The sequence below is a fragment of the Musca domestica genome, unplaced genomic scaffold (genome assembly GCF_030504385.1).
Source record: "Musca domestica strain aabys unplaced genomic scaffold, Musca_domestica.polishedcontigs.V.1.1 20, whole genome shotgun sequence".
Taxonomy (NCBI): Eukaryota; Metazoa; Arthropoda; class Insecta; order Diptera; family Muscidae; genus Musca; species Musca domestica.
Genome location: NW_026712250.1, coordinates 13041946 through 13055232, shown reverse-complemented (window position 1 = coordinate 13055232; position 13287 = coordinate 13041946). Strand labels below are relative to the sequence as shown.

At 31.1% G+C, this 13287-nt stretch overlaps 2 protein-coding genes across 2 annotated transcripts; one reads left to right on the top strand and one right to left on the bottom strand.

Annotated features, from left to right (window-relative positions):
• Window positions 1-1819, top strand: LOC131802303 (zinc finger protein 888-like). The gene has a single exon (XM_059122322.1). It carries the CDS (start codon window positions 11-13, stop codon window positions 1808-1810), a length of 1800 nt encoding a protein of 599 aa, XP_058978305.1. The 5' UTR covers window positions 1-10; the 3' UTR covers window positions 1811-1819.
• Window positions 1820-8743: 6924 nt separating this feature from the next.
• On the bottom strand, window positions 8744-12445 carry LOC101893814 (zinc finger protein 14-like). The gene is made up of 3 exons (XM_020037128.2): window positions 11881-12445; window positions 11643-11818; window positions 8744-11576 (listed from the first exon to the last, which is right to left on the bottom strand). Exons 2-3 carry the CDS (start codon window positions 11796-11798, stop codon window positions 8988-8990), a joined length of 2745 nt encoding a protein of 914 aa, XP_019892687.1. The 5' UTR covers window positions 11799-11818; window positions 11881-12445; the 3' UTR covers window positions 8744-8987.
• Between the last annotated feature and the right edge of the window lie 842 nt (window positions 12446-13287).

Below are 13287 nucleotides of genomic sequence, written 5' to 3'. Positions count from 1 at the left end.
TTCACAAATTATGGCGCCCAACGTTAATTCAACTTCTATCCCCTATTCTAATGTTGAGCAACCGGAAATGTCTCAAATCCAGGAGCAGAATTCAAATGAATATTTCCTGGACTCTGAAGAAAATGAAGATTTTTCTTTATCAGCCTCGGAGTGGTCGGGAGGTGAAAGTGATGATTATGCCTCCAGTGATGACAGCAACACTTCAGATGATGATGATATACCCTTGGCGGAATATAAACAAAAAATAAGATCAAGTAACCAAAGGAAATCGTTGCAGGAAAGTACCAAAAATATGATCGGAAGCAGGGCCAATGAGAATCCTGGAACAAATGGGGCTTCGGAGGAGAGAAATCATTTTGAAAACCAAATTCCCACAGAAAATCCCAAACGCCACAAAACTGCCTATGATTTTGATGTATCCGATGAGGATATTAAGAACGAAGTTGATGGAAGTTTTTGCCAGGCCTCAGGGGAGAATTTTTTCCCCCGAAGTAGTTTTTCTGCAAAGCCCCCGCCTTCTCCTAAGCCTGTGTGGAAAATTAAAAGAGAACATGAAACTGCGGGGGAAATCTATTATTCCCAAAACCAAGGAAATATGCCAACCGAACAGGTCCCCCCAAATATTAGAGGCCACAAGAGAGCCTTTGATTTTGATCTATCCGATGAGGAAACACAAGACCCAACCTCCAATGGCCACAATTTCAATGAATCGCAAGATGAATGGGATGAATTCTCCCAGCCTACGGCTTTAGGCCCACCGGCGGCCTATAAATATGATTCCCCCGATGATGATGAGCTCGCAAACAGCGGACATTTTTCAACGAACACCCCAAGAAGTACAAAAACATTTTCCTATAGAAATCATTTGAAACGACCCCAGACCCTGGAGGAGTATGACGACTTGATAGCCAAATGGAGACCCAGCCTAGAGTGCAGAATTTGCAAGGCCAACTGTAATAGATTTCGACAGCTGCAACTGCACTTCAGCGAACATCACCCCGACGAGGAATGTTATGTGCAGTGCTGCCGACTTCAGCTACGCTATCGCTACGAATTCGAAAAGCACATCTACTATCATCGGGTAGAGGGCGCCTATAAATGTGACATTTGCTATGCGATCTTCACACAGCTCAGTGGTCTTGATAGGCATCATTCACGTTACCATAGACCGGGGCCAATCGATGCCGAAGTCGAGACACTCAAATGCCACAAATGTGGCAAAGAATTCCGAGAAAAATTCAAATGTCGCGTCCATCAAAACTATTGCGAGGGCGGCCAAGCCGAAGGCCCTCGTCCCATCACCTGTCCAGACTGTGGCAAATCATTTAAATGCAAGAAAATTTTGAGAACTCACCGGATACAGTATCACAGGGAAAATGCGGTGAGCCAGTGCCACATTTGCGACAAAATCTTATCATGTCCAGCAAACCTAAGGTATCACCTATTATGTCATGGATCGGAGCGTAAATATGCCTGTACGGTGTGTCATAAGACGTTTAAAGATGCCAACCGAAGGCGGGAACATATCAGAGCGCTACACGTCGAGGAGTACAAGGAACATTTGAAAAAGAAATTCGAGCTACGCAAAAACAAGAAATGTGACCAGTGCGACAAAGTGTATCGAACCTCGACGGCCCTCAAAGAACACAAAGCCCAACATGAGGGCATTACGGCGCTGTACAAATGTAAATATTGTACCAAGTCGTATAAGTACAGCTCAAACATGGCGGCCCATGTGCAAAGGGTGCATCCCACCAAATATCGGGGGAAGGTGAAAAAACCAAAGAGAAAGAGAAATAAAAAGAAATGAAATACGTTATTTTTTAAATTGTGTTTCAATTTGAAGGGAGGGAGACAATGAGAGAGAGAGAGTGAGATATAGAGAGAGAAATGCAGCAAACATGAAAAATAATAAAAACTTATGTATTAATAATAAGGGGAGAGAAAGAGAGAGAGAGAAAGGGATGCAGCAAAAATGTATTAAAATAATAAAAACTTATATACAAATAATAAAGGGGAGAGGGAGAAATGCAGAAAAAATGTATTAAAATATTGAAAAAAAAAATAAAAAATTATATAAAAAATAGGGCAGCAAAAATATATAAAAAATATTAAAACAAAAATAAAAATTATGTAAGAATTATTAAAGAAAACAATTGAGGAGAGAGGAATGCAGCAAAAATATATAAAAATTTTAAAAATATAATAAAATATTATATAAAAACAATTAAGGGAAGAGGGAGAAATGCAGAAAACATTTATCAAAATATTGAAAAAAAAATAATAAAAAATTATATAAAAATAAGGGAAAGAAATATTAAAAAAAAAATAAAAATTATGTAAAAATTATTAAAGAAAACAATTGAGGAGAGAGGAATGCAGCAAAAATATTTTTAAAACTGATAATAAACAATTATATAAAAAATGGAGGAAAAGAGGGAAATACTGCAAAAATATATAATAAAAATTAAAAAAAATAATAAAAAAATATATAAATATGTTAAAAAAAAATAATAATAAATATATACAAAAAATAAAGGGGGGAGAGAGAGAGAACAGCAGCAAACATATATAGAAATATACAAAAATAAATAATTATATAAAAGTAATAAGAGGAAAGGAAGAGAGAGAGAGAGGAATGTAGCAAAAAGTTATAAAAATATTAAAAATAAATACTAAAAAATATATAAAAACAATAAAGGAGAGAGGAAGAGAGAGAGAGAGGGGGGGGGGATGCAGCAAACATATATAGAAATATAAAAAAATAAATAATTATATAAAAATAATAAGAGGAAAGGAAGAGAGAGAGATAAATGCAGCAAAAATGTATAAAAATATTAAAGATGAATAGTAAACAATATATAAAAACAATAAAGGAGAGAGGAAGAGAAAGAGAGGAATGCCACAAAAATATATAAAAAATTTTAAAAATTATATAAAATAATAAGAGAGAAAGGGAAGGGCAAGAGGGAGAGAGCAGAAACATATAAAACCAGTAAAAAAAAGTCCTAAAATCGGGCGGGGCTGACTTTATGATACCCTACACCACTTTGCTAATTTAGTAGAGCTCCACATAACAATTAAAAGTTTTTATGAGAGAATTTGGTGCACAATTAATTTGAAATCGGATAAAGATATCTATATCCAAATCTGAACCGATCTTGATAAAATTTGGCAAAGATATTTCTGAGCTGTATTTGACATATTTCCCTGAATATCGTTGTTACGGAGTGCATATTACGGCTGTGGGTAATAAATACAACAAATCGGATGAACAATATATATGGGAGCTATAGCGATATCTGAACCGATCTTCACCAAATTTGACATACTAGCTTCTAGACTCAATTCGGTCGTAAGTGCCAAATTCCATCCCATTTGGGCAAATATTAGACGTTTGGTGCACAAACAAAGGTAAATCGGACGAAGTTATATATGGGAGCTATATTCAAATCTGAACCGATCTCGATAAAATTTAGCAAATGTATTTCTGAGCTGTATTTGATATATTTCCCCAAATATTGTTGTTACAGAGTGCATATTTCGGCAGCGGAGGACAAAAATACAAATTATAATATTGTTCATCCGCAATATATATGGGAGCTATAGCTATATCTGAACCGATTTCGATCAAATTTGGCATACTTATTTTCAGGCCTAATTTGGTTGTCTGTGCAAAATTCCATACTATTCGGGCTGATATTACACCTTTGGTGCACAATAAAAGGCAAATCGGACGAAGATATATATGGGAGCTATATCTAAATTTTTACCGATTATATCCAATTTCAATAGGGTTCGTCCTTGGGCCAAACAAATGATTTGGGCAAAATTTCATCTGGATAGGGCAATAAATGCGAATTGTACTTTGTTCACAAATATACATGGACAGACGGACGGACGGACATGCATAAATCGACTCAGAATGAGATTCTATGCAGATCATCAAAAGGAACTATGGGTCTATCTCGTTTCCTTTTGCCTGTTACAAACAAATGCACAAAGACATAATACATTTAATTATGTAAAAATAAAAAAAGGGGGAAAAGAGAGAAATGCTGAATAAAAGAAAATAAAAAAATAGTAAAAATTATAAAAATATTTAAAAAACAAGTAAGCAAAGGCTACAGTCGAGCGGGGCCGACCGTTGAATACCCTACAACACTATAAAAAACGATACAGTTTATATAGGCGAGATACTCGAAAGAATTCCACAAGATATTGTGACAAATAATAAAAGGGTTCCGTTCCCTAATTTTCGAATAATAGCAACTTAAACTAATTTGCACATTTCCAATTTATTGGTAGATGTTGCACGCAAATGGTCTTCCTAGATCTGGAACCAATATTTCCCAAAGACCTATAATCTCTCAGAAGTGGCAAAAGATTAACATTTATTATTGGTTTTTGACTGAAACGCATCTATATAAGATACAGACATTTGAATATATTCTTCCACGAAATCAGCGTTAACGAAATAGTCAGAAGTGTGTCTTCCTGTATTTGTGAATTGTCCAAAAAATCACTGGAATGGACATTTTCGTATTTTGTTTATAAAAGTTGGCAAACTCCTTCACACATTGAATATTTTTGGATTGCCATCCAAAACTGCTTGGCTTTGGCAATGTCCGGTAACCCCCATAATTACGACCTGCTGACAATTTTGCAGTTTTGTTGGTCCATTTAAACCCCTAAATATCTTGCGATCATCTCCAAAAAGAGTAGGCTTCTATTCTGACCCTCATGCAAAATTTCGTAAAGATCGGGCCATAAATGCGATCTGTATATGATATCCTGATATCCTAACTACTTAGCTTTGTTAGCTGTAGAAATATTACCAAATGTTTAATTCAAAATGAAAATATGCCAAAAATATGACAAAATTGAAAAAATATGAGAAAATTTTACAAAATCAATATTTTCATCTTTAGAGAGATATTTTTATGAGATTTTTTAGACGTTTTTTCTTTCCTGCCAAGAGGCCATTCTAAATGAATGAGAACTGTCGAAATCAGTTCAGCCGTTCTCGACATATAAGAGATTTTTCAAGCATATCTTCTTTGATGAACATATATATCGCACATATTTTCTACATATCCGTTTTGTTGGATGTTAACATCAATGTAAAGATCAGAAGTAACCTTGTCATGGCTTTGTGATTTCGCCGGGATTTAAAACATTCGCGGTTTAATGAAAAATTTTGAATTTTTTCAACAAAAAAGATATGGTCTATTTTACCCGCTAAATATTATCCGATGACCACCCAAATGGGTAGGCTTCTTGCCAGCCCTAAACTCTAGCTACATGCGAAATTCCGCGTCGATTGGTCTATAATTGCGACCTGTAGAGCAAGTGCAAAATCAGGAATTTTTTCAGTTTTTGGTCCATTTAAACCCCTAAATATTATGCGATCATCACCAAAAGAAATAGGGTTCTATTCTGACCCTAGCCCCACCTCCATTTTAAATTTCGTGAAGATCGGACCATAATTGCGACCTGTAGAGTGATTACAAATTAACATGGACAGACGGACAGACGGACGGACGGACATACATAGCTAGATCGACTCAGCTCGTCGAGCTAGGAAGATCCATATATACTTTCCTATATGGGAAATCAATATTTTTGGCCCAATCAAACTTATAATACCCCCAACACATAGTGTTGTAGGGTATAATAAATAGTAAGAAATTATGTAAAAATAATTAAAGAAAACAATTGAGGAGAGAGGAATGCAGCAAAAACATTTACAAATATTTAAAATAAATAATAAACAATTATATAAAATTACTTAAGGAAAAACAATTGAAGAACGGGATAGAGAGAGAGGGAGGAATTATGCAAAAATAAAAAACAATTTTACTATTTTTAAATTATAGAAACCTTGTTAAAACCAGTTGATCTCACCTTAGTCTTGAGTCTTTGGTGCGCTGAAAAAGATTTGGATTACGTTGGGCGCCAGTTTGTGCTTTTTTGACATTTGGGTTTGTTATTTTTGTAGTTAGAATAGTTAACATTGGGCGCCATAATTTTTATTGGCCTCAGGGTCTGCCGTTGAATGTAGTTTTACGTAATATAATAAAAAATTTTCTTTATAAAAACATTATAATTTTTTATTATTAAATATTATTTTTTTTTCTTTATAAAAATATCATTTTTTATATAAATATTATTTTTTATTAAATATTTTTATTATTATTTTATAAAAATATTATTTTTTAATAAATATTTTTATTATTATTATTATTTTTTTTTTTTTCTTTTTTTTTATAAAAAAACATTTTTTATATAAATATTATTTTATTTTAAATATTTTTATTATTATTAAATTTTTCTTTAAAAAAATATAAATAATAATAAATAAAAATATTATTTCTTATTAAATATTTTTAATTATTTTTTTATTTTATTTATAAAAACATTATTTTTTAATTTCATTTTAATAAATGTATATTTTTTGATGTTCTTTGTAAAAACATTATTTTTTTAATTTAAAAAAATCTATCTACCTCTTATAAAATTAAATATAACATAAATATAAAAACCTTGTTTTTCTATAAATATTTTTATTATTATTTTTTTTCTTTATAAAAATATTATTTTTTTAATAATTATATTATTTTTTATTAATTGTTTTCGTTATTTTTTTTTACTTTCTTTATAAAAACATTATCATTTTTTTAATTAAATATTTTTATTATTATTATTTTTTTTCTTTATTAAAATATTATTTTTAATAAATATTTTTATTAGTTTTTATTTTTTTTATAAAAATATTATTTTTTAATAATTATAATATTTTTTTATTAAATATTTTTTTTTACTTTCTTTATAAAAACATTATCATTTTTTATTAAATATTTCTATTATTATTTCTTTCTTTTTTATTTTTAAATAAATATTTTTATTATTTTTTTTTTCTTTATAAAAACATTATCATATTTTTTAGTAAATAGTTCCATTATTATGTTTTAGAACTATAGGGTAAGTGTACCAATAGTCGGCACTTTTAGGATTTTCGCGTTTTTAATCGCTCACCATTCTGAGTGGATCTTTTCAATTATTACAAAGTTAATTTATTCAGATTCGAAATTTTGTATAGTTTTTGCAATAATAAATAAAGTTTTAATAACTTTTTATTAAATTTCATAAATTTGTAGTTTTATTAAAACAATGCTTTTTTGCCACTAGTCGGCACCACTTGCCAATTGGCGGTATGACATGTTCCAACAGTCGGCAAACCAAATTTTTTGTAAGAATAATTAATAATAATAATAAATTAATTCATTAAAATATAATATTTTTGTTTAGTTAAACTGATTCGACGTCTTGATTGTACTTTTCTTAAGAATATGGATTGTTGAGGACCTTCACAGACAAAAATTTAATTTTTTAAAGAAATTGTACAAAAAGATAGCTGGTAGTATATTTGAAGTAAACAAACTACATTTAGTTATAATAGTTTCATTTATTTGGTCTTAAAAATAAAAAGTGCCGACTACTGGGACATGCCGAACTTAGGCACACTTACCCTACTATTTTCTTAACAAATATCTTTTTTATTATCTTTACAAAAAAAATTATTGTTTCATTTAAAAAAAGTCTATATAGCTCCTAATTAAAAAAAATATATAAAAATCGTGTTTTTTACTAAATATTATTATTTTTTAAATATAATATAATTTTTTTAATAATAATTTTTATTATTTTCCTTATAAAAACATTATTATTTTTCATTAAATATTTTTATTATTAATTTTTAACTTTATAAAAATATCATTTTATTAAAATATTAGTTTTAATAAATATTTTTATTATTTTTTTTTCTTTATAAAAATATCAATTTTTATAAAAATATTAACATTTTAATAAATTATTAAATTAAATTTTATTAATTTTTTTTTCTTTATAAAAATATCATATTTTATATAAATATTATTTTTTATTAAATATTTCTATTATTATTTCTTTCTTTATAAAAATATGATTTTTTATAAAAATATTATTTTTAAATAAATATTATTTTATAATACTATTTTCTTAACAAATATCTTTTTTTATTTTCTTTATAAAAACACTATTGTTTAATTTAAAAAAAGTCTATATAGCTCCTATTTAAAAAAATATATAAAAATCGTGTTTTTTTACTAAATATTATTATTTTTTTTAAATATATTATATTTTTTTAATAATTATTTTTATTGTTTTCTTTATAAAAACATTATTATTTTTCATTAAATATTTTTATTATTAATTTTTAATTTTATAAAAATATCATTTTTTTTAAATATTAGTTTTTAATAAATATTTTCATTATTTTTTTCTTTATAAAAATATATTTTTTTATAAACACATAATTTTATAATAAATATTTTTATTATTTTTTAATTTTCTTTATAAAAATATATTTTTTTTAATTTCAATTTAATAAATTTTATTTTTGATATTTATTTTTGATGTTCTTTGCGACAAACATTATTTTTTAATTTAAAAAAATCTATCTAACTCTTATGAATTAAAAATAAAAATAAATATATAAAAACATCTTGTTTATTTTAATAAATATTTTATTATTATTTTTTTATTTTATTTTCTTTATAAAAACATTATTTTTTAATAATTGTATTCTTTTTCAATAAATATTCTTATTTTTTATTTTTTCTATAAAAATATTTTTTTATAAAATTTATATTTTTTTATAAAAAAAAATATATTTTTTTTATTTAAAAATTAAACTATCCAACTCTTATAGAGTTAAAGAAATGATAATAAATCCCATTTTTTAATAAATATTTTTTTTTAATTTACTTAGAAAATCAAAAATTGCCATCCCCATCCCCTTTGGGAATCGCAGATTTTATTGCCTTGGGCATTATCAAATGCGACCGAGAATCACTTTTCTCGCTGCCAGTGTTTTTCCCATTTTTTATTTTCCATTTCTGCCATTGGAATGTTTAAGATGTACGTCCGACACCCTTGCATCTCCTCTAGCTGGCATAATCATCTAAGATGTTACAAATCAATGAAGTTTGATCTGTTTCTTCGCCCGCCAGTAAATTCTGCGCATTGTTTATTTTCTCTGCCAACCTCTCCTGTGCATGTTGTATCCTCAAATGATTATACATACTGGTCTCCAAGCCGAATTTCTTGAAACAAAACTTACAACTATAGGATTTTTTGCCCTCATGCATGACCTGTTGATGGGCGAGCAGTGAACGTTTCGATTGATATCGACGATCACATTTCAAACATTTGAAGGCATAATTTTGTCGATCATCTAGGGGGGAGATGACATTTCGTCTGCTCCTCGTTGGTGATTTTCTCTTATTCGCTAGGGTTTCATTTGTTGTTAGTAGAGATAGTAAATTTTTGGGTTCCCTGGTTAGGGGATCCGTAAGAGAAGAATCTTCTTCATTGTCTTTAAGATAAGTAGTTTCAGTCGTTGAAATAATTGTTTCTTCCAAGGCCCCGGGCTTTTCTGCTTGGCTGACTTCTACTTCTCCTTCTCCTCCCTCTCCTACTTCGCTTATGGAATATATTGCAAAATTTTGTTCTTGATTTTTACATATCGCAGATTCTCCTGCCTTGCCCGCCCTGCATCCCTGAGGATGATGACGTTTGATGTGTGAACTTTTGGTTGATTTGAGGAAAAACTTTTTTGCACAAAACTGACATGAGTACAGCTCTTTGCCGCTGTGTTTGGCCTCATGTTCACGTAGGCTACGTTTCGACTGATAGATTTTATTGCAGGTTCGGCATTTTAAACCAAAGTATTTGAGGGTACTACAGGCTTCTCGTGGCTGATGTGATTTAGTATTTTCCACTTGAGCCATAATATCCAAACTTTTCACCAAGTCATCCAGGCTTTGATTTTTCGGTGTTGTAACCTTTTCTTTTGGTCTTCTCGAAAGCTTCGATTTGAGTTTCCTTTGATACAGGCTGTAGTGCTGCTTTTTCATGTGTGTGTACATGGACGATTGCATATAGAATTGTTGGGAACAAAAGTTACAGCTGTAGGCCTTGTAGCCCGAATGTTTCGATTCGTGTTCCCTGAGGCTTCGTCTACTTTGATAGACTTTATCACAGCTATGGCATTTATACGATGCCACCGTGCCACTTGAATTTAGTCTAGCCTCTTCGTATATCGATGCCCTTCTTCGGGTTCTCACCCCACCCGAATGATAACTTTTCATGTGACTGGACAAACTGGAACTTAGAAAATATTCTTTGGAACAAATTTTACAAGAAAATAAGGGTCTGCCCTCGTGTTTGCTTTGATGTTCGCGCATTGCTTTCTTGGTGTAATACACCTTGTGGCAAATTTTACATTTCAGGGGTTTAACAGCGTCACGTTGTTCGTGCTTGAGACGTATGTGATAGGAGAGACTTGTTTGTAGGTGATATTTTTTCGAACAGTATTGACAGGAATACCTGGCCTCTTTGTTCTCATCATGTAGGCTAATGTGGGCCAGCAAATAACGCCGGGAATGATAAACATTGCCGCAGATCCAACATTTACAGTTGGCCAATGAATCGTTGATGGGTCTCGCCTGCTTTTGGATCTTGGAGAATTTCGATTTAACCCCTGCCGCCATATGTCGCCGTATTTCCGGCAACATTTCAATAGCCTCCTGATTCCTTTGGGCCTGCCACTCCTCCTGATGTTCCCGATTCAAGTGCAATTGGTATTCTCCATATTCGGCAAATGTTCCGTGACAAAATTTACAACTAATTTCCCTTTGCTGGCCGCCATGTTCGGTTTCGTTGTGCACCCTAACTGCCATGTTATCCAAAAACAATTTATCACACGTCTTACATTTATAAAGTTTAAATTTCTCCTTCTCCTTTTTAATGTGCTTTCGCGAAGCCAAATTCGTGTCATGTTTAGCAGCCAAATTCATGGCATGTTTAGTTTTGAAATGCCTTTTTGTGGAAGATCGATTGGCAAAACGTTTCATACAAATGTCACATCGAAACTCGTTTAAGGCCTTGTGATACAAAATGTGTCCCTCAATTTCGAAATTGTTTTGCAGTGCCAAGCCACAGCAGACTATACAGAATTCTTCCAGGGGATGTTGTTGTTCGAAGTGTTTGCGCAGCAATGAAAACCTATCGTGATTTTCACCACAAACCATACATTCCAGATTTGATTTCCATTTTGAAATTAATTCATCTAAATCTTCGGTATTTACATTTTCCGTATTCGCCTCTAGGTGGTATTCTGATTCAGTCATTTCTGTTATAAAATTGTCGGTTTCATTTTCCTCAGCAGAGTCGAGACGTGTGTCCACAACAAACTCATTTACATCCTCCTCCACAATATTCTGCACATCTTCTTGTGGCTGTTCCGTGTTGTCGTTTGTGTTCTTTGGCTCACAAATATTAAACTCTTCAAATTTAATGGGTACCTCCGGCTCATAGGCCTCTATTACGTCTACCATTTCTATAACTTGTCCACTCATTCTCATATTTTGTAGCAAAATTATGGATTCTTGAAATTTATGGAATTCCTCTATATGATGCCAGCATTGTAGACATAATTTCCGGAGATCTTTATTGCAATCCATATTTAATACCTGAAAGAAAGGAATAATTTTAATAAAGTTAAGATTTACAACACTCAAATTTTTCTTGCTGCATACATCCTCTGGAAAGTACTTCCTGACCATATCGAAAACCTCATTTGCCGCTGTAGCTGCTGTTGTCTCACAATCAACCTGGAAGTCCTCATTGTATAGGTCGCAATAGCCCTCAGTACAATATTCCAAACATAAACGGCAGGTTGGCTGGGCAGGCATTTTGTTGTGGGGGAAATACTCTGAAAATAGGTATTGAAAATATTTGGTTTTAATTAAAAGAAATATAAATTATACCAAATACCTGCGTTGTCAAAGACTCTATAGGGAGGGAGGTACTTCTGGCAAACTCTTGGGGGACAACTAATATCTCCCCTAATTTAAAAAATATTTGATTTACGCTGGAGCACATATGAGCACACAAGTTCAATCACAGTCCTGCATGATTTCCAATGCCGTTAGTTCATATTCTGAAAATTTAAATTAAATTCGTCACGGAAATTCAATCAACTTTTCCTTTATAAACATATCCCTGCATTTCCCCAATATTAGCTATCAACTGGGCTTGATACTGGCAGACATGACTTGTAGCAGAACAAAATGTAAACACTTTAAATTTGATACACTGCCCGGACAATCCTGGATTTCTGATTAGCTTATATACTGAGGATGCCTCCTTTCAAAATGTAAACAATAACAAACAATCATTCACAATTGCATGCCGTTACTCGCTCTCTCACTGCACTTCTCTCCCACAATAATTATCAACAAAAATGCTATCCCTTGGCATTTATACACCATAAACTAATACTTTTATATTGGATTTGTACCACAAAATTCCTTTTTAGCAACAAATTAATTGTTCACAACATATTATTTAGATTTTTTCTAGTAAAATTCCACAAAAAAACAAACCTCCTCCATGACAGCAACATATGATAATAGAGTACCAAGTCAGGGTAATACTTGTGTAACGCCCTTACATTGCGGGAGAATTTATGAAAAGGGTGGTTCACATGCTATATAAGGATGGTTGTTTCAATTATTTACTGGAAACATTACAGCATTTGAATTAAAAATATTAATTGAAGACGTTACTAAATTAGTTCATATTGTTGAAAACCTACTTCAAGAGAGCAACATATGATATTAGAGTACCATGTCAGAGTAATTCTTCTGTAACGCCGTTACATTGTGAAAGAATTTAAGAAAAGGGTGGTTCACATGCTATATGTGGATGGTTGTTTTAATTATTTACTAGAAATTATAAATCATTTATATTAAAAATATTGATGGAAAAAGTAATTTAATTAGTTCAAATCGATGAAAACATTTTTCACGAGAGCCACATATGATAACGAAGTACCATGTGAGAGTAATTCTTGTATAACGCCGTTACATTGTGAATGAATTAAAGAAAAGGGTTGTTCACACGCTATATGTGTATTGTTGTTTTAAATATTTACTGGAAATATTACATTATTTGAATTAAAAATATTAATTGAAAACGTTATTAAATTAATTCAAATTGTTGAAAGCCTTCTTCAAGAGAGCAACATATGTCAACAGACATGGTCAGAGTAATTCATGTGTAACGCCGTTACATTGTGAACGAATTTAAGAAAAGGGAGGTTCGCATGCTATATGTGGATGGTTGCTTCATAGCTTACTGGAAAAGTTACATAATTTAAATTAAAAATATTAGTTGGAA

Bases quoted from the DNA above. Each gene is read 5' to 3' on its own strand.
- LOC131802303 (XM_059122322.1), top strand. From the start codon at position 11: ATGGCGCCCAACGTTAATTCAACTTCTATCCCCTATTCTAATGTTGAG.
- LOC101893814 (XM_020037128.2), bottom strand. From the start codon at position 11,798: ATGCCTGCCCAGCCAACCTGCCGTTTATGTTTGGAATATTGTACTGAG. The intron at 11,577-11,642 runs GTATGCAGCAAG...CCTTTCTTTCAG, and splicing joins GGAAGTACTTTCCAGAGGAT to GTATTAAATATGGATTGCAA.